At 43.2% G+C, this 22,069-nt stretch overlaps 1 protein-coding gene across 1 annotated transcript in view; it reads left to right on the plus strand.

Moving 5' to 3' along the window:
* The window catches only part of LOC112547760 (uncharacterized), a 91,710-nt gene that overhangs the window by 44,359 nt on the left and 25,282 nt on the right, over nucleotides 1-22,069 (plus strand). Inside the window, exons 24-29 of the mRNA XM_075914279.1 lie at nucleotides 1,608-1,628; nucleotides 5,021-5,041; nucleotides 5,574-5,594; nucleotides 8,180-8,200; nucleotides 9,601-9,621; nucleotides 15,725-15,745. Coding sequence (XP_075770394.1) covers nucleotides 1,608-1,628; nucleotides 5,021-5,041; nucleotides 5,574-5,594; nucleotides 8,180-8,200; nucleotides 9,601-9,621; nucleotides 15,725-15,745 — 126 coding nt within the window. The remainder of the gene's footprint in view (nucleotides 1-1,607; nucleotides 1,629-5,020; nucleotides 5,042-5,573; nucleotides 5,595-8,179; nucleotides 8,201-9,600; nucleotides 9,622-15,724; nucleotides 15,746-22,069) is intronic.

Below are 22,069 nucleotides of genomic sequence, written 5' to 3' on the forward strand. Positions count from 1 at the left end.
AGTACACAACTACTGTTTCAAATGCGATCATATTTTGCGTGGATAACCCCTTAAATTGTTGTTGTTGCCATGGTAACACTTTTTTTTTCCTGTACACTAGCTCAGTACCAGCTATTGTGGGCATGTTTTCTCAAACTGGGATTTATACCTGCCTCTACTGTAGACATACTCTGAGGGCACATCTACACTATATGGAAGATTGATGGTGCTACAATCAATTTTCTGGGCTTTGATTTAGCAGTTGTAGTATAAACCCACCAGGTATCTGGACCTTGATATTTTTTAGACTAGCTTTTAAATTCACCCTGCATTTGCTATGAGAACCTGTGAATTCAGGATCCGATTTATACTGAAAAGAATGACAATACTTTTGTTAACTGAAAACAGATAAGCCATAATGAGACATTGAAAATAGGGGAAAGAATGTGATAGTGGTTGAACACATAGATAGCACAACTTACAGATCATAATATTTATCTCACTAACTAAGAGCTTGTATGAATATGGCTGCTTCGTACTACTATTCATGAATCAAGTTCATATTTCAAAGAGACAATTACATTATGAAACAAATTTTCAAAACAAAAACAAAGACAGAAATGTTGATAAAACAATGTGAGAATAAAAGTGGTATATTAGTATTTTAAGATGCATCAGACACATTCATCTTCTATCAATATTTTGGAAGAAGGACCAGTTCGACCTGCTTAGGCACCAATGTGAACCTCTTGCCTTGCACCAAGCCTATATAGGGCAGCGCAGGTGAACTGCCCTTTGGTAATATTCAGCCACTTTAGGTTGGGATGGGGCATCTAGGGTGTGTCTAGACTACAGGTTTTTTTTAAAAAAAAGTGGCCTATTTTTAAAAAAAGCTTCACCTGCATCTAGACTTCTGCCGTGTTCTTTCGAAATTAAATCGAAAGAACGCGGCAGTTTTTTCGACCACGGAAAACCTCATTTTACAAGGAATAATGCCTTTTTCTGAAAGTGTTCTTTCAAAAAAAGGCGTTATTGAATGCAAACAGTGCTTTTTCAAAAGAGAGCATCCAGACTGCCTGGGTGCTCTGTTTTGAAAAAGCAGCTCTCTTTTTCGAAAATACCGGTTGCTGTCTAGACAATCTCTTTCGAAATAAGCTGTTTTGAAAGATTCTTTTGGAAAAAGCCTCTTTCAAAAGAGGCTTATAATCTAGACGTAGCCCTAATGTGCCCCCTTAGCTGCTTTAGTTGTTTCCTTTTAGTTTTGTTTAGCCTTACATATTTCTTAACCCTGAGAGAGTTATATCTAATGTATAGGATCTGGAACAGTAGGTTACATAATTGGTTAATTAAGTCTAGTGCTGGCTTTTAGTCTATCAGTCAGAATACATACTTATTAATAACAAGGAAAAACAATACACATCAAAATGTATGGAATGATGACCATAGTTGACTTGTGTGAATAGGTGTGGGGTAGATCTCATTAATTACACTAATGTCTTACACATATGAAATTTGCTACAATGCAGCTCCAAGAGTTCTTTACTGTAAATCAGTCTACATAAAAAATGTAAGTTCACACTATGTGAGAACATGTATTCTTCATTCAAATGTATGTCATTCATTTGCAGAACAGCTGCGAGAGAAATGTGGTAAGTGTGTATTGACCTCTAAACCTGTACATTTAAGCAGTAGAGGGACAGAGTATGTGATGGAAGTGCAAGAACTGTTGCACACAATGTAGTAATGTTGGCCACAATTCCTCTCAAAATAGTATCCTATTTAGCAGAGGCCAAATATGTGAAATTCTAGCAAAGTCAGTGTGGTTACACTAGAGAAAAATTAAGACTTTGATCAAAATCGCTATTAGAACAATACTGTTTTGTTTAATTTCCTGAAAGTGGTTTACTGTTCTTAGTAGGTGTGTCTTAATCTTTATATAAACATTTATATTATTGAGATCAGATTTTGAATACATCCTGAATTTGGTGGGAGAGCCTGTGAATGTAAAAAGTATTAATTTCACTGAATATGGTGCTGAACAAATAATTCAGATTCCTACTGCTGTTCATGAATATATTTAATAAATCAAAAATATCAAAATGCTGCATTAGCGAAATATTAAAAAACCCACAGACAGAAATCATGCTGTCCCCACCAGAAAGTCTCAATATGCAATTGGTAAATTTGCATTTTAAGCAATCCCTCAGATTTGTTCTTTCTATAAATATTTTTAAACTCAGTGATATCGACAGTAGCAAAGGAGAGAGGAATGGGAAAACTAACATCTTAATATTTTAATATCTATAGTTGATAAAATATTCTTTGCCTGATATGGAAAAAAATCTACATATTTGACATCTCAGTGATAATTTCTTTGTCAATAATACGCAAGGGAAAACTTTAGTCATTCTGCATGGCCTTCTTCCCTCATTCATTCATACAGAGAACTGAAGGAAGAACAGATTTACTGCTTACTCTCTTTATTCCACATCTCAAACTGGTCCTAAATATATATTTGAAATTTGACAAAGAAAATATAAAAATACTAGGAAACTATTCCTGTAGCCCTGACACCTAAGAAATTGAAAGTAGTTAGCTTAATCTGAGTAAGGGTGGGCCTGCAATGGAGCAGGAGGTTTAATTAACATACTTCCATACATCAGTATATTGAGCAGAGCCAGCAGCCACCACAGGCTGGAGGCAAGGAGTGAGGGGTTGGCGCCACATCCCCAGAAGGGTCAGAGTATGGTGCTGTGCCCTTCTCCTTCCTCAGCCCTTAGCATAGCAACAGTGGTATAAGTGGTGGGGGAGGCTAGCTACCCAAGTAAATGCCTAGGATTTCAAACAAGATCTTAGTGGGCTGGGGGCTCTGCCTTTTTCCATTGCCCATGCCACCATGGCCACATTTTTATTTTTAATGCACTAGCCTGATCAAGGGTAATGAGTGACATAGAAATAAGAAGGCAGACTTTAACAAACTTAGAGAACTCGTAGGTGCAGTTTGGTAGGATTGATAGGAAGAAAACCTAAGGGCTAAAGGAGTTCAGGAGAGCTGGAAGTTTCTCGAGATGGCAATATTAAACATTGCATACTACTCTGATATAAGGGAAAGACTGGAAGAGTTGTAAGAGGCCAATATAGCTCTATGAGGACCTCTTTAATAATCAGAAAGGAATCCTATAAGAAGTGAAAACGCAGGCACATTACAAATTAATGTGTGGTAGAAAAAACAGCATAATCACCAGGAAGCTTAAGGCACAACATGATATACATATAGCAAGGGACATAAAAGGCAATAAAAAGAAAAAGACTAAATAATTGATAGTATCAAGAAGCTGAGGTGTTTAATGCCTATACGGCTTCAATGTCTGCAAAAAATTTAATGGTGATCAGATACCTAGCACAATTATTATTGTTAATAACAGGGGGTAAGGAACACATGCCACAATATGGGGAGACCATGTAAAATAATATTTAGAAGAATTAGATATATTCAAGTTAGCAGGGCGTGATGATATTCATGCTCACGTACTTAAGAAATTAGCTGAAACTCTGTTCTAACCATTAGCAATTATTAGGGCTCTACCAAATTCATGGCCATGAAAAATGTGTAATGGATCATGAAATCTGATCTTTTGTTTGCTTTTATCCTATACTATACAGATTTCACAGCAGGAGACCAATGTTTTTCAAATTGTTGATCCTGACCCAAAAGAGAGTTGCATAGGGGGTCACAAAATTATTTTAATGAGACCATGATACTGCCACCATTACTTTTATACTGCCTTCAGAATAGGGTGTCCAGAGAGAGAAGACTGTTGGTCAGGGATTCAGAAATTGAATATGAATCAACAACGTGATGCAAATGCAAAAAGGCAAATATTATATATCTGAGAAATTCGGCACTCCCTGGGTCCTAAAGTTTACTGTATATGGAAAGTAATTGTCCTGCACTACTTGGTACTGCTGAGGTCCCAGCTGGGGTACTGTATCTAGTTCTGGACATCAAACTTTAGGAATAATTTGGAGAGAGTTAAATAGAGACCAACAAAAACATTAAGGAATTCAGTAAATAAGACCTCTGAGGAAAGGTTAAAGCAACTGGGCATATTTAGACTTGAGAAAAGAAGAAAAGGAATCTAATAACTGTCTTCAAATATGCTAAGGGCAGTTATGAAGAGGACTGTGATCATTAGATCCATGCCCACTGAAGGTAAGAGCAGAAATAAGGAGCTTAATCTTCAGCAAGGGAGATTTAGATAAGATTTTAGAAAAAACTTTCTAATCATGAGTGTAGTTAAGCACTGGAGCAGGCTTCTAAGAGTAGCTGTGGAATCACCATCATAGGAAGTTTTTAAAAACAAGTTTAAAAAACAGAATCATAGGGCCGGAAGAGACCTTAGGAGGCCATTGATTCCAGTCCCTTGCCCAAAGCAGGACCAACATATTTCAAGTTTACTTGGTCGTGGCTCAGGACAGTGAGCTGGACTTTATGACTTCTCGAGGCTTTTTCCAGACATACATTTCTATGAGTCAGGGCAAGCATTGGTACCTACACCCACAACTCAAAGGTAGACATGCTTTGAATGATCCAGTTGGGTAGGCATGGGAGGAGGGAATGTTTCTATACTATTGCTTCAGGTTACAGGGGCTTGTCAGCATGATTGAGATGGACAACTCCAGATGAGTTTTTATTAGTGGGCAAAAGTTGGAATCTAAATGTTACTGCATTGTTTGAGCGCATTTCTCCACTGAGTATTCTCTGCTAATAGAAATTTTAGGGATTGGGTATTTATCAATGAGAAAGGGCTGACAGCATCCGATAGATGTGCTATGGGTTATGTATCAGAGTTCACATATGGCAACAAAAAGTTTGACAACTTTTAAGTTGGAGTCTGGTCCTGGTCTCAGTGAAAACAATGGCAGTCCCCTTGATGTCAGTGGGGACAGGACAGAGTCCCCAGAATGAAAATAAAATGTATTTATTAACAATATTGGTTGTGTTTTGGGCTTTTGTTCTGTTTTGTTTTGTTTTTTGCAGGCTGGTTCAAAGTGGAAAAGAGTAAGTTTGCTGTGATTTCTGAGGTTTGATGATGGAAGAAAAATATTGGCCTTTTGATAACAGGGGTGAGCAGTGCTTCTTTACTAGGGTGATACTGAGAAATCTTTTCACTTGCTCATAAAGAGTCAAGGAGAATCCCTCATCTGAAACAGGAAAGATGGAGCACTATCTACGGGGAGGGGGGCAATTAAGATGATTTGTTTTAACAGGGGAAAAGATTTACTTATTCAATATGTGTCATTCCTTTGCAATCGAGCTATTGAAGGTATTGAGAAAATGCACATTAATTTATAAAAAAAATTCTTTTCAAGCAGAGGAAAGAGAGGAATTAAGCAGTCTAAATTCACCCATTGCACCAGTATAAAATACAATCTTAGTTCCTTTCTATGACAAGTATCAAAGAAGAAAGCTCTCCATTGCTATGATGTGTCTAATAACTTGATTGGTCATTTAGTTAAAAAACAAGAAGTTACATTTTCTGACACAATTTGGAGAAAAACTGAAAATGTGTTATTCAATCTTTCTTTTTCAGGCTCACTTCAGCAGAAAATCCGTAAGTCAGAGATGACTTTTAAGCATGTGCACTCAAATATATAGCAGTTTGTGAAGAAGTTTTTCAATCGGTTTTCTGTATATTGGACTTTTCCCCATCAGTCACTAAAGTATAATTGACTTGGCTGTACAACATTTTAATCTGGCATATGAATAGTTTGAGTAAGACTGCTTAAAAGTCCACTCTTTTGTGTGTTTTTTTCCCAATGAATAGCAAAAATGAATTTTCCACAATATGCAAATGTACACAGATTTCATGCGCAACCTCAGGGTTGACCAAAGCCCATCAAATCTAATGGAAAGGCTCACAATAATTTTACTTTGCTTTAGATCAGGCCCTGAACATGGCTAATTCTAGTTATCCCAGAAGTTAACTATTTGGGCAAACAAGAAAAGAAAGAAGAGGGACTGCTAAGTACTAAGGATGAGGTGGAGATTAAAGAAAATCTAGACATGGCCTAACACCTAAATAAATAATTTGCCTTACTTGTTAATGAGACTAATGAAGAGCTTTAGGATAGTGGTAGGATGTATAATGAGAACAAAGATAAAAAGGCAGAGATTACAACATCCAAAACGGAATTTGGACTCATACAGTTTGAGGGAACTAAATCAGAGGACTATATAATCTCTGTCCAAGAATACGAACAACAATTGTGATTAAATACAACATGGTTTTACAAAAGATATATTGTGCCAGACTAATCTGATCTCCTTTGAAAAGATAACTAATTTTTTAGACAATGGAAATGCAGGAATATAATCTACTTGCATTTCAGTAAGACATTTGAAAAAGTTTTACATGGACTATTATTTGTTACATTTGCTAAAAAGGGGATTCATATGAGAACTGAAAAGTGAATGAGAAACTGGTGAGAGGGGAGACTTCCGCAGCTCATATTGAAAAGTGAATGGTCAGGCTGGAAGTAGGTTAGTAGTAGAGTTCCTCAGGGATCAGTCTTGGAACCAATCTTATTTCATTATTCTTATTACTGACACTGGCACTAACAGAGGCGCTGCATTAATAAAATTTGCAGATGAGATGAAGTTGAGAGTTATTGCCAATACAAAGAACTGGAATATCATACAAGAAGATCTAAATGATCCTGTAAATTGGAGTAATAAAAATGAGTTGAAATTTAATATTTCAAAGTGCGAGGTCATGTACTTAGGAACTTACAAGAATTATATTTCTCTATATAAGTTGTGTAAAAGAACATGGCAATGTGGATGCTCTCTGTGCAAGAAAGCTCTGATGGCCATTTTAGGAATAGGGCTTTCTTGTGCAAGAAACCCCAGCTGCGCGTCCACACAGCCCTCTTGCTCAAGAGCTCCTGCACAAGAGGGCTTTCACCTGTTAGAAAAGAGTGTAGCTCTTGGGCAAGAAGCCCTCTCTTACCACACTTTACTGTAAATCTTCTTGCGCAAGAGCAGGTGGGCAGTCTGGACACTCTATGGAAGAACGGCCATTCTTGTGCAAGAACCTGCCAGTGTAGACATAGCCTGGGTGAACAGTGTCCTCTTCCCTGGGTAAACAGGGTCAAGCCTAGTGGAGCATAATTAGGCAGGAACCTGAGGCCAATGAAGAGCTTGCCAGAAGCAGCAGACTTCTGTTTATAAGGCTTTATTGCAGAGGGCAGAAGCTCAAGATCTGAGAGCAAAAGGTCTTCTGAGTGAGAACTGAGGACTCTGAGTAAGGCAGAGTGCCATGGAGGAGTAGGACAGACTTGATCAGGTACCAGAGGAAAGGTACTGAGAGGGATCATTTGGGGGAAGTGGTCCAGGGAAGAAGCTGCCAGACTGGGAGTAGAAAAAACTCTGTCTGTGGCCACTGACTTAGGGTTCTTTGGCTAGAACTCAAAATAGTGGGTGGGCCCAAATTCCCAGCAACCCTCCCCATCCACAACAGATTTTTCCCATGAGAGTGGAGATCAGGACTGGAGAGGAGTTTTCATCCCAACTTTGATGAGTTTAGCTCAGTAGGCTGTGATCCTTGCCTATAGAAAAGAAGAGACTGTGAGGAGGATCACAGCAAGCCTCTGAGGCAAACATTATCCTCCAGAAGCTCAGGACCCTAGGGCCATGGCCAGAACTTTGACACACTAGTAAAGCCAAAAACTGTTACAACCAATATACAAGGCATTGGTAAGACCTCATCTGGCATACTGTGTGCAGTTATGGTCTCCATGTTTCCCTGATGTCTGATAGGTGTGTCTTGTCTCCATGATCAAGGCCTAACTGGCTGTCATATTTGGGGCCAGGAATTTTCCCCCAGGGTCAGACTGGCTGAGACTCTTTGCAGGAGTGTTTCACCTTCCTTTGCATTATGGGGCCACTTGCAAGATTAAATTTAATGCAAAAGATTCTTTGCAACTTGAGGACTTTAAACTGTGATTTGAGGACTTCAGTAACTTAGCCAGAGTAGGGGTCTGTAAGAGGAGTGAATGGATAAGGCTCTGTGATCTGAAATGTGCAGGAAGTCATACTAGATGATCACAATGGTTCCTTCTTACTTTAAAGTCTATGTAGTCATTGGTAATTTTCAACAAGGAAATTACAAATCTTGATGAAGTTTATTTTCTACAGGTCATCTCCAGGTTGAAAATGGTAAGTTTGTTCACATTTCTAAGCAGCTTCACTATTTTTTTAGAGTCTGACCTAAAAAAGACCTTACGTATGAAAAACTAAACTGTCTCCCTACTCAATCTATTTATAGATTTATACATTTTAATCTTAATTTTTCTTAATATTTTACTTTTTATATCATTTTGTTTATTCACAAATTATAACATAATCATGTTTAGAATATCCAAGCACATTAAAAATCATCATCTAATATGAACTCCTCTCTAACTCAGGTCATAGAATTTCCCAAAACGATTCCTAAAGTATCACTTTAAGAAGGAAGATCCTCATTGAATCTGACTGGGAGGTTGGTCAGTGGGAAGGTCCCATAGGTCTGAGTTTCTAGTGGGGTTCTATAGAGTGTTTCACAGAAACGTTCCAGAAGAAAATCCATTAAGTCAGATATGACTTTTAAGCACTTCACTCAAATATGTAAGGCTGTGTCTACATTGGCACCCCTTTCCGGAAAAGGGATGCTAATGTAGACTTTGGAATAGGCAAATCTGCGGGGGATTTAAATATCCCCCACAGCATTTGCATTAACATGGCTGCCGCTTTTTTCCGGCTTGGGGAAAAGCCGGAGAAAAGCGCCAGTCTAGACGTTATTCTCCGGAAAATAAACCCTTTTCCGGAGGATTTCTTATTCCTACTTTCAAGTAGGAATACAAGAAGATCTGAAAGACCTTGTGAACTGAAGTAGTAGAAATGGGTTGGAATTTAATATTGGAAAGTGCAAGATCATGCATTCAGAAACTTACAAGAAGATTATTTTTCTATATAAGTTGGAGACCCATCAGTTGGAAGTTATAGAGGAGAAAGATCTTGGTGTTTGGGTTGACTATGAGTTTCCAATATGATGTGACTATGAAAAAGGCTAATGTAACCTTAGAATGCGGCATGTGAGGTATTTCTAGTAAAGCTAGAAAGTGTTATGACCATTTTACAAGGCATTGAGTGAGACCTCATCTTGAATACTGTGTGCAATTCTGGTCTTCCACATTTCCCAGATATCTGGTGGTTGGGTCTTGCCTCTATGCTCAGGGCCTAACTGTCGTATTTGGGGTGAGGAAGAAATTTTCCCCGAGGATCAGATTGGTGTTTCACCTTCCTTTGCATTATGGAGAATGGGCAACTTACAGACTGTAATTAATATAAATGATGGATATTTTGCAACTTGAAGTCTTTAAACTATGATTTGAGAACTTCAGGAGTTCTGCTACAGGAGTGGGTGGGTGAGGTTCTGTGATCTGGAATGTGCAGGAAATCAGATTAGATTATTGTGATGATACTTTCTGACCTTAAAATCTATGTAGCCAGTGGTAATGAAAATCTAATTTTCAACAAGGAAATTACAAATCTTGATCAAATTAAATTTTTTACAGGTCAACTCCAGCTTGAAAATGGTAAGTTTGCTCAGATTTCTAAGCAGTTTCCCTATTTTGGGGATTCTGATGTGAAAAAGATTTTAAGTATGAAAAACAAGGCTGTCTCTCTACTTAATCTACATCTATTTATATGTTTGTACATTTTATACTTTACTATTTTTCTTAATATTTTACCTTTTATATTAATTTGTTTATCCATAAAATACAACATAACTATACTTAAAATACCTAAGCACATTAAAAACCATCATGTGATATGAACTTCCCTCTAACACAGACCATAGAATTTCCCCAAAATGATTCCTGGAGTATAACTTTTAGAATAAAATCCTCATTGAGTTAGAAGAGAGGGCCAGAGAATGGTCAGGTCCCATAGGGTTTATTGTTTCTAGTGATGTCCCACAGAGATCAGTTTATTGCCCTATACTCTAATATTTTTATTGCTGACTTAGAAGACACCATTAAATGATCACTGATGAAGTTTGCATATGGCACAATAGTTCGAGGAGTGTTAAATAATGAAAAAGAGTAACCTCTCAGCACATTATATGGGAGCTTAAAGGACCAGAACACTGAACTTCCAAATATTTAATTTTTCCCACAGTGATTACTCTCCTTAATTCTCAAAGTTAAGTAAATAATGGCATGTCTACACTAGGAAATTATTCTGAAATAACTAAATTTGAAATAATAATTCCCAAAATAACAAAATTGAAATAGCGTATCCACACTTCAGAGGAGCCTCAAAATTAGTCTGAGGTAGACTCCATTATTGTGGACACACTACCTCGACTTAGAGCCCCAGGAAGCACTGGGGAATAATTAGTTTGTTATTTTGAAATAGCAGCAGCAGAGCATCCACACTAAAACTATTTTGAAATAACTATTTATAAATTAGCATTATTCCCCAGGAGTACAGATTTTGAAATAACCAGCCCATTATTTTGAAATAACGGGCTTGGTAGTGTCGATGCTCTACTTATTATTTCAAAATTAGGGTTGAAGCCCATGATACCATCTACATGTTTTATTGGTCTTTAAGGTGCTACTAGTCTATGTGTTGTTTTTTTAGGTTTTTCTTGTTGCCAAGTTAGTCTGTAATGCCACTAAAAAATTAGGGGGGTTATTTCAAAATACCTCTCTAGGGTAGACCAGGGCTAAATGTGGAAAGTTGCAATAGGTTTACAAAGGTTAGCTCTCATACCACAGCTACTACATTAAAGCCAAGTCATAGAACAGAATAAGGAAATAGTATGACTTTGAAAAGGAATAGGGAGCCATGGTGAATAATCAGCTTAACATTAGCTTCCAGTATGCTGCCATAACTAGAATAGCTAACCTTGGGAACATAAACAGGGAAATCTCAGGTAGCAGTAGAGAGATATATTTTACTTCTTTGTTTGGCACTGGTGCAACTTCTATTGGAATACTGTGTCCAGTTCTGGTGCACACAATTCAAGGAGGATGTTGATAAATTGCAGAAGGGTCAGGAAAAAGTCTCAAGAATGATGAAAGCATTAGAAAAACTTCCATATAGTAAGCACTGTACATGGGGAACAAATATAATGAGCGCTTCAATCTAGCAGAGAAAGCCAATGCCTGGAAGTTGAAACAGGGAGGGTGATTAATTATTGGACAAATTTATCAAGGCTTGTGGATAAATTAACTAGGGCCCTGGTGTATTCTCCAACACAGATATATTTAAAATCGAGAGTTGGTATTTTTCTAAAATATCTTCTCTAGGAATTATTTTCAGGGAAGATCAATGGCTTGTGTTACACAGCGGATCAAACTAAATGAATCTTGGTGCTATGATAGAGCCAAGTTAAGCAAGTAGCTATGGGTATGTCTACACTACAAAGTTAATTCGAACTAACAGACGTTAGTTTGAATTAACTTTGATAGGCACTACACATGCAAACCGCTAGTTCGAACTTAATTCAAACTAGCGGAGCGCTTAATTCGAACTAGGTAAACCTCATTCCACGAGGACTAACGCCTAGTTCGAATTAAGTAGTTTGAATTAAGGGTTGTGTAGCCACTTAATTTGAACTAGTGGGAGGCTAGCCCTCCCCAGCTTTCCCTGGTGGCCACTCTGGGCACCACCAGGGAAACTTGTCTGCCCCCCTCCCGGCCCCGGAGCCCTTAAAGGGGCATGGGCTGGCTACGGTGCCTGTGCCAGGTGCAAGCCTGCCAGCACCCAGCCTGCAGACCGTGCACCTGGCACGGATCGAGCCACCCACCCACTGCCACCCAGCCCTCCGCCTCTTCCCGGGACCAGGCTGGCGGCTCCCGGGAGCCTGCCCGGGGCCGCCAGAGGCGGGCGCCCGCCTGGTCTAGTGCAGACATCGTGGACCTCCGCACTAGGCACAGGAAAGTGGCCGTCTAGGTCAGGATAGCTGCCAGCCTGGCCATCCAGGAGCAGGTTTGCATGAAAATCAAGGTGGTCCACTGAGACCCCTGACCCTGAGCCCTGAGCTTAGAATGGCCGTACTGGGTCAGACCAAAGGTCCATCTAGCCCAGTTGCCTGTCTACCAACAGTGGCCAACACTAGGTACCCTGGAGGGGATGGACCGAAGACAATAACCAAGCCATTTGTCTCGTGCCATCCCTCTCCAGCCTTCCACAAACAGAGGCCAGGGACACCATTTCTACCCCCTGGCTAATAGCACTCCATGGACCCAACCTCCATGACTTTATCTCACTTCTCTTTAAACTCTGTTCTAGTTCTAGCCTTCACAGCCTCCTGCAGCAAGGAGTTCCACAGGTTGACTATTTACTTTGTGAAGAACAACTTTCTGTTGTTAGTTTGAAGCCTGCTACCCATTCATTTCAGTTGGTGTCCTCTAGTCCTTCTATTATGGGAACTAATGAAGAACTTCTCTTTATGCACCCTCTCCACACCACTCATGTTTTTATAGACCTCTATCATATCCCCCCTCCGTCTCCTCTTTTCTAAGCTGAAACGTCCCAGTCTCTTTAGCCTCTCTTCATATGGGATCTGTTCCAAACCCCTGATCATTTTTGTGGCCCTCTCCTCTCCCACCCTCTCTCTTCCCCTCTCCCACCTTCTTTTCCCAGTCTCCCCCAGTTTTGTTCAATAAAGAGAGTTTCTGTTTTTGAACACACGTGTCCTTTATTTTGTACATCAGGAAGGGGGCCTAGGGAAGGGTAAGTGGAAGGAGGTGAGGGAGGAATGGGGTACGAGCCCCCGATGGGGAGGACTGGGCTGGCTCTGCGGGTTCCTCGGGGTGGAAGCTCTCCTGAAGCCCCTTGATTGACACCCCCCCCCTCTGGATGGCAGCCTGTGGCAAGTGCAGCCGGGCTGATGGCCGAGTGCTGTGATGTGCCGAATGTGGGCACTCAGGGCACTCCAAGCCAGGACTGCTTTGCAAGCAGGGCACCCCTGAGAACTGTCTGTCTGGGGTGGGGGTCGGGACCCTTTAGGCACAGCCCTTGGCTAGCCTGAGACAGCAGTTCCATGCTCTAAGTCCTAATTTGATGCCCTGCTGGCACTACTTCCGGCCATCCTCAACCCTGGTTCAGGGTCCACTCAGTGTGGACATGCTAGTTTGAATTAGCAAAACATTAGTTCGAACTAGTTTTTAAGTCTAGATGCACTAATTCGAATTAGCTTAGCTAAGTTAGTTCGAATTAGTGTTGTAGTGTAGACATACCCAATCAGACTTTCTCTGGAAGTGGTAAGATGTGATGATAGTCTCATTGCCATCAGAAATGTGCTCCAATGTCAGTTGCTGTAGGCTGGTGGATTTAGCTGACTCTTTCATAGTTGCCTTTCATAGTTGCCTTCCTTAGTTCCTCAGGGAATTTTTGGTGTTAGACAGATAGACAGTCTGATAGATACCACAGGAAGCAAAGCCTTAAATATGAGACCCAAGATCTAATGTAGGATCTTGTAAAGAGTGAATGTCATGAGTGAAGCACCACATTTTTTTGGGACAAGTGTTGCTGAGGGGACAGGCAGGTATGCTGTTTTGGAAGGTTGATGTGATAAATCCAACATCCCAGTATTTGAATCAAGAGGGCACATGGGCATGGATCATTGTAGCAGATATCTTCTGATGGAATACAGTCCAGCCTCCTAGGCAGCCATAAATGTTAAGAGGAGTTTGTAGCAACAGTGTGTACTGGAGTGTTCATTGAGAATGAGTTCAGAAAGAGTCAGAGGCTGAAAACTAACTTGATAATTGGCTGCAAGTGTGGACTTTAGTTCATCCATCTTTCTTCATTCAGAGTAATGAGGGATAAACAATACAATTCTAACAGTGAAATACTGATCAGAACTGACTTGTGTGAATGGGGCATATAGGAGGAACTAGTTCCTTTTACTTTGAGGAGTGTCCCTATGGAGGAGTGTCCAGAACCAAGACTTTCCATAAAGTCTGCTTTAGGTATCTTGGTGCCCTGCACTTCAAGATTTATAAGAGCAGCACCTGATGGGTTGAACATACATGACAGCCATCTCATGCCTCTCTGAGCAGCTTTCCAGAGTGCACAGCCGATCATCCCTCAGATTCTTTTCTACCTTCTTTGGCTAGAGTTGAACTGGCAGCAGTGCCTTTTCATTTCCTTAGGCAGTTGGTATTCCTTTTTCTTTTATCCTTTCAACCCTTCTATTAATCTTAGTTTTAATTTCTTTCATATTAAAAATAATTTAGTGTAGTTCCATTTCCAAACCTACACCTGGCTCGCCTCCATCAGTAATGACAAAATACATTTTTAAAAGGCTATCCTGTTTTCTCTCCTGGGCTAGCCCATCCTCAGATATGCCTGATTCTCCTGGATTTAAATGCTATCTGACCTACATGTTCCCGAAACTTATTTCAGACAGCCACAATCAGTGCATCCACTGTCTTGGAGAGAGCTATACTCCCCAAATTGTCCTTATTGTAAAGAACTGACTGCCAGGACAAGGAAGGCCAGGGACCTCTAACTTAAATGACTAGTGATGGAGAAATGTCTCAGACCAGTTTTTGACCCAGGGTCCAGGATACCTCCTGAGCAACAGTTGCCAGCAGGAGTCTCAGAAGGAACTCCACTAATAAGACAATTTCTAAGCACCTCATCCCTAAAAAGGTGACCAAACACCAGTCTCACTCATAGCCACAGGGAGAGCTGCCTAAAATAAAATGGGTTTTCAGAGAAAAATCTGCCCCACTAATGATGGTACTAAAAGCCTCAGACCAAGAAGCATCAGGAACATCTAGTACCAAGACTGTCCAAGAAGCCAAGGACCTAGCGTGGACAGGCTCTGTCTGGTGCATGATCTAAAGTTAAGCTCCCTAGCTCAGAACTAACCATACTAATGAATGTCCCAACACCTACTAGTGTCATGACACCACCAGCTACAGGTACACAGCTCAGCAATATTATCTATATCGTAGCTTTTCTCAATAATGCCCTTATCACAGACATTTGCAAATCAGCTACTTGGGTATCAATCCATATTTTACCAAGCATGCTCTGAAACAGCAATCTGCAACAGATGCTCAGTTTGGACTCTCAGTGCTTTCCACCACTACCAGTCCATCTTCAAAGCCCCTCCCCTCCAATGAGGAGCACTGCTCCATAGCCGGCTAAAGTGGAGCACCTACAGGAACACCCCTTGAAGAGCAGGAGAAGGTTACTCTGTACAGTAACAGGCTCTTCCAGATGTGTTCCTGTGGATGTTTTACTACCCAGCCTCCTCCCCCTCTACTTTGGGGTTTTCATTCAATCTCTAGCGTGGAGAAGGAACTGGGGAATGGATGGCTGTGCACTCTAGATAACAGTTGGGAGAGGCACAAGATGGCTGCTGACCATTCATGGTCATCAAGGGCACTGCTGCTACACATCTCTGATTAGAAGTGCAGGGTGCAAAGACAACTAAAGTGGTGCACAGACAGGGACAACCATCTCAAAGAACCTAAGTTACTAAGCAGGGTAAGTAACCCTTTCTTACTACCTCAGCAATTGGCTTCCATAATTCATTCACTGCAGCAACTCTGTAGCTCATACCCTAAAGCCGCCTATCCCATGTCATAATGCACTATACAACATTTGCTTACAGAACCAGGCTAAAGATCTGCTGTTACTTAGTTGTGTGTCATTCCTTTGCAGAACAAGTGCGGTGGGAAAGGAGTAAGTGTGATTCAGTTATGTAGCCTTCTCCTCGAGCAAGGGAGAGACATCAGGCAGGGATGGAGTCATCACCTAGTGAGCTGCCTGTATTGGAGCGCTCAGAACAATGAAGAACCCAGAAGGAATCAGAGGCTATGAACTGATTTGATCATCAATGCATCGGTCCTACTTCATTCTTAATAATAGGAAGGGGAAATAATGCACTTTGTTTTTCTAAGTGCTGATCATGATTGACATGAATGGCTGTGAAATGGATGGGAAATAAAGCCCAGATCCACAAAGGGCATTGAAATGTTAGAGATTGCACCACCTAACTTGCAGGTGCCTGGACACCAAATATAATCCACATGGCCTAGGCTGCCTTTCTGATATATGGGGGGTGACATGCTTTTCCATATGGGATGCACAAAGGCCAGCATAACAGGTGGGGCTCTGCATAAAATAATACAAAGCAGATGCCAAAACAAGAGGCATATCTTAAGTTCTTCTTCGAGTAGTGTCCCCGTGGGTGCTCCACTGTAGGTGAAGGGTCGCCCTGAGCCTCAGATCGGAGCTTTCTATAGCAGTTTCCCCTGTTGAGTCACGCATGCCCAGGAGGCGTCTCGAGCCCTTGCCGCCTCCTGAGGAGTGTGACTCATCCCCCTCCCTTTCAGTTCCTCTTCAACCGCCCTCGCCTGCGGACGGAGCAAACAGGAGCTCCCTGTCAGACTCTCTGACTACCTTTTTCTCCCTAGTTTAGTTATAGTTCTTTCCCCTGATATCCAAATTACCTTCCCTGTTTCTTTTTAAAAGAAGAAAAAGAATTTTTAGTAATAAGGGAAATACACTTACCTAACCCCCCCCCTCCTCCCTCGGGGGGGCTTGAATCACCTCAGACCGGGTCTCAGAGATACCGGAGTTTTCACAGCTCTTTAACACAGAGAAGAAAGAACAGATTTAAAAAAAAAAAAAAAAAGAAACCAACACGGACTGACGACAACAGCAGGAACACTAAAATAAATACAAAAAAAAAAAAAAAAAAAGCTTAAAGAGGAGAGAACCGGACATGTCCGCCTCCTCAGGCTTTAAGAAGTGCGACCAATGCCGGGACCCTATGCCGGCTTCGGATGGTCATTCAAAATGCATTCGCTGTTTGGGGGAATCTCACTCTCCCCACAGCTGCAATCATTGTAATTCCCTCACGGCGAGAGCCAGGAAAGACCGTGAGCTCCGCCTAAGAATGATTCTATTCGAAAAAGCCTTGCAGCCCGCAGAACAGCCGGGAACGCGCCAAGAGCCTCCCCCTCTCTCCAGAACCGAGCTGAGGGGTAGAGCCTCACCATCCCGCTCCTTATCAGCCTCCTCCTCTCCTAAACATGGAGTAGAGGCACACCAGACCGGGAGGACGCCCGCCACAAAGGCTTCGGGGCGATCCTCCCACTCCGCGCCAGCATCGGGGCACGCTACTGCTGAGCGGCCCCGGGAGCGTTCAAAACAGCCGGCACGGCAAGAAAAGCCGGCGCCGAAGCAAACCGCGGTGCCGCTTCAAACAGCGGCACCGCTTTCAACTGCACAGCCTTCCGCGGCGCCGAAAGCCACAGCGATCCTTAAAGCTACGGTGCCGACTAAAACCACGGCACCGCAGCAGAGTGACCCACAGCCCAAACGCCCGGCACCACCTCCAGATAAGCAGCAGGATGCTGCACTAACGCTGCCAGGGCAAACTGACAGGCAGCCAGACGACACTGCTATGGAGCAGAGCCAGCAAGAAGCTCTCTCACACAGCAGTCTTTCTGCTCAGTGTCTGCCTTCCACATCCTACTCACCTGGGAAGTCCCTATCACGGCTATCCCCTCCCAGGTCTACACCAATCTTATCCGGCCGAGACGCTCCCCTTCTTGAGGATGATCACCACACATCTTATTCCTCGAGGCACCCATCACCTAGGCAATCTCGCTTTTATGACTACGGAGCCCCACCACAACAGAACCCATGGCACCCGTACTGGCCTTACCCACCCCCACCTTATCCGCAATGGGGATCCTGGGAACACTGGGAATCACGTGGACAACGCTCCCCAATTCACTCCACTCCATCCCGGAGAAGCTTATCTCGGCCGCAGTCCCTACCTCCAGCAACTCTTTCGGATGAGGAGGTGGACCGAATCTCTGACAATGAATCAGACACTCACTCAATAAACGTCACACATTCTGATGCTCCCGATATACAATCAGATGAAGCCGTAGTTCCATCAGATTCTGCACCAATTGACGACCTAAAACAATTCCAAGATCTATTCAAGAGGGTTGCAATAAGCCAGAATGTTTCCCTGCAGGAGGTCCAGAGGAAACAATACCAACTGCTAAAGAATCTCCATCCCACATTACATAGCAAGATTGCCCTCCCTATAGACGAGGCAATAATGGAGACCTCGGAAGACCTCTGGAAAACACCTGCATCCATTCAACCAACGAATAAAAGGATCGATAGGAAGTACTTTGTCCCATCAAAAGACAATGACTTTCTTTTCACACACCCACAACCCAACTCGTTAGTAGTGGATTCAGCGCAACAACATGCAAAGATCCCACAATACAAGTTGGGCAACGCAGACAAGGACCACAAAAAGCTGGACTCCTTTGGCAAGAAGGTATACTCCTCTTCCACCTTACAACTCAGAATATCGAACTACTCTGCTCTTTTAGCAAATCATGACTTTGACAATTACTCAAAACTGGGAGAGCTGATACCACATCTCCCCGAGTCTAAAAGATCCATCCTGAAAACAATAGTTCATGAGGGCCATATGATCGCCCGCACTGCTCTTCAAATCGCAATGGATGTTGCTGACACCGCAGCCTGAATTACAGCTACAGCGGTAGTCATGCGTAGAACCTCTTGGCTCCAGTCATCAGGAGTTCCCCGCGATCTCCAGCCTAAAGTAGAGGATCTGCCATTCGACAAGCACAAACTATTTGCAGCCACTACGGATGAAATACTCCATAACAGCAAAAATTCCAAGTCTACACTCCGCACGTTGGGCATGTGCACGCAGCCCTATAGACGCGGACGATACACCCCATATAACTCATACAACCGATACCGATATGGGCAATATAATAGATCACAGAGGCCCTATGAAGACACTAGACCAAGGCAACGAGGTCCCAGAAGACGCCACAACCAGGCCCGCCCACCAACTACCCAACCATCTAAACAGCAAATTTGAAGATTTGGTCGAGGGCCTGCGACACCCTGCTTACGATCTAGCACTACCCCAACATGGCCATCTGTTCACCCATCGTTTGCGCCCATTCCTTCCTCAATGGGAGTCCATAACATCGGACCGCTGGGTTTTGGAAATCATTCGAGTGGGCTACACCATCCCTTTCACCTCTATCCCCCCTACCCTTCCCCCTATCCCGTCCCTCTTGAGGGACCACTCTCACGAGACCCTTCTGAAACAAGAAATCGATCGACTCCTCCTCATCGGAGCAGTAGAAAGGGTACCCCGAGAGTTCCACGGGAGAGGGTTTTACTCGAGCTATTTCTTAACCGAAAAACGAACAGGGGGCTGGAGACCTATATTGGACCTCCGCAAACTGAACAAATTTCTCAAGAAACAACATTTCAAGATGGTCACACTCTCCACAATCATTCCTGCGCTAGATCAAGGGGACTGGTTTGCAGCCCTCGACCTCCAAGATGCCTATTTCCATATAACCATCCACCCCTCCCACAGACGTTACCTGCGCTTCATGTTGGGACCAGACCACTTCCAGTACAGGGTTCTCCCCTTCGGCCTCTCATCAGCCCCGAGAGTATTTTCGAAGGTACTGGCTGTCGCGACGGCATATCTCAGACGACAAAACGTCATCATATTTCCCTATCTAGACGACTGCCTCCTAAAGGGATCCTCGTACGCCGAAACAGCCTCTATGATACAGACGACCACGACCCTCCTCAGTCGTCTAGGCCTTCTAATCAACCAAGACAAGTCAACGCTGTATCCAGTTCAAGACATAGAGTTCATTGGTGCACGCCTGGACTCAGTGACAGCCCGGGCATACCTACCTCAACAACGTTTTGCAACTATGCAAGAAATTATAAATGGGATGCTTACAGTTCCTACCACCACAGTACTTACATGCCTCAGACTAATGGGCCACATGGCTTCCACCACCTATGTAGTCCACCATGCTCGCCTGCACTTTCGATGTCTTCAACTCTGGATGGCAACCGTTTATATCCCATCACGGCACCCTCGAAACAAAACGGTTACTATCCCACCAGACGTGCTGGGATCCTTACGATGGTGGACAGTGCCAAGCAATCTCTTGACAGGGGTTCCGTTCCAACAAACCGAACCCACTATCCAAATCACCACAGATGCTTCCCTGCTAGGCTGGGGGGCACATATGAACGGCCACGAAGTTCAAGGCAGATGGTCCCCAAACGAGACACACTTACATATCAATCTCCTCGAGTTGAGGGCAGTAAGGAATGCCTGTGCACACTTTGCCTCCTCCATCGCCAATCACACAGTCCGCATCCTAACAGACAACATCTGCACAATGTTCTACATAAACAGGCAGGGTGGAGCCCGCTCCCGCTCTTTATGCGCGGAGGCTATTCGCCTGTGGAACTCGTGCATCCGCAACCAAGTCACCCTCATAGCGTCCTACTTGCCCGGGGTGAACAACATCAAAGCGGATTCACTCAGCCGAAACTTCGCGTTGAACCACGAATGGGAGTTACATACGGAGGTGGCGAACTCAATTTTCCACCAGTGGGGATGGCCATCGATAGACCTCTTTGCTTCTACCCAGAACACCAAATGTCCCCAATTCTGCTCACGTGCGGGACTTGGCAAACACTCTCTGGGAGATGCCTTCCTGATCAATTGGACAGCCTCCCTACACTACGCCTTTCCTCCCATACCGCTCATCCCCAGAGTCCTGCGCAAGATCCTGAGGGACAAAGCCCTAGTCATCCTGATTGCGCCATCATGGCCTCGACAAACCTGGTACCCATACCTTCACAGGCTAGCGGTCCAGCCCCCCTACCCGCTACCATACCGGATAGACCTACTATCTCAGAACAACGGCAAGATACTGCACCCACAACTCAATACCCTGCATCTTCAGGCTTGGCTTCTCTCTGGTTCTCAGAGGTAGAAGATCGCTGCTCCCAGCAAGTAAAGGACATCCTCCTCCAGAGCAGGAGACAGTCTACTCGGAAAACTTACCAACAGAAATGGGCACGTTTCTGTCACTGGTGTCAGCGAGTCAAAATGGAGCCCCGTGCCTCACCATTAGATACCATTCTAGATTACATTCTGGACCTTAAAGCATCAGAACTCTCTGTCTCTTCCCTAAGAGTACACCTCTCTGCAATAGCAGCATTTCATACACCAGTAGATGGATTCTCCGTTTTCAACCACCCTATTACAAAAAGATTCCTCAAGGGACTCCAGAATGTATACCCACCACATAGGACTCCACCCCCCTTGTGGGACCTAAATCTTGTTTTGAACTACCTCACCAGACCTCCCTTTGAGCCACTGACAACAGTGCCACTTCCTTTCCTTTTTATGAAGGTCTGTTTCCTCCTAGCCATCACCTCAGTCAGGAGGGTGAGCGAACTTGGAGCGTTAATGTCAGAACCTCCTTACACAATTTTCACAAAGGATAGGGTCATACTTAGACCCCACCCCACGTTTTTGCCAAAGGTCGGTACAGAATTCCATATTAACGAACCAATCGTGTTACCTACCTTTTTCCCAAAACCGCACTCGTCGCAGACAGATGCCACTCTGCACACCCTGGACATCCGGAGGGCTCTGGCCTTCTTCCTAGAAAGAACAAAACCATTCCGTAAATCTGAAAGACTTTTTATCTCCATCGCTGAACGATCCAAAGGCACACCGATATCATCTCAACGAATCTCAAAATGGATATCTACATGCATAATTAAGTGCCACTCACTGGGCAATAGACCGCTGATATGCCCACCAAGAGCACACTCTACTCGAGCCACGGCTGCCTCCACAGCCTTTCTGAGCAATGTCCCCCTAAGAGACATTTACCGGGCAGCGACATGGTCTTCAGATCATACCTTTGCTAAACATTATGCCATTCTTCCACAACTTAAGAGTGACTCAGCAGTTGCCACGGCAGTGCTCTCCACCACTGCCAAACACTGACTCCGGCTCCCTCCAACCATATACTGGATACTGCTTTGTAGTCACCTACAGTGGAGCACCCACGGGGACACTACTCGAAGAAGAAAAGGGAGTTACTCACCTTGTGCAGTAACGACTGTTCTTCGAGATGTGTGTCCCCG

The sequence above is a fragment of the Pelodiscus sinensis genome, chromosome 33 (genome assembly GCF_049634645.1).
Source record: "Pelodiscus sinensis isolate JC-2024 chromosome 33, ASM4963464v1, whole genome shotgun sequence".
In the NCBI taxonomy this organism is placed as follows: domain Eukaryota; kingdom Metazoa; phylum Chordata; order Testudines; family Trionychidae; genus Pelodiscus; species Pelodiscus sinensis.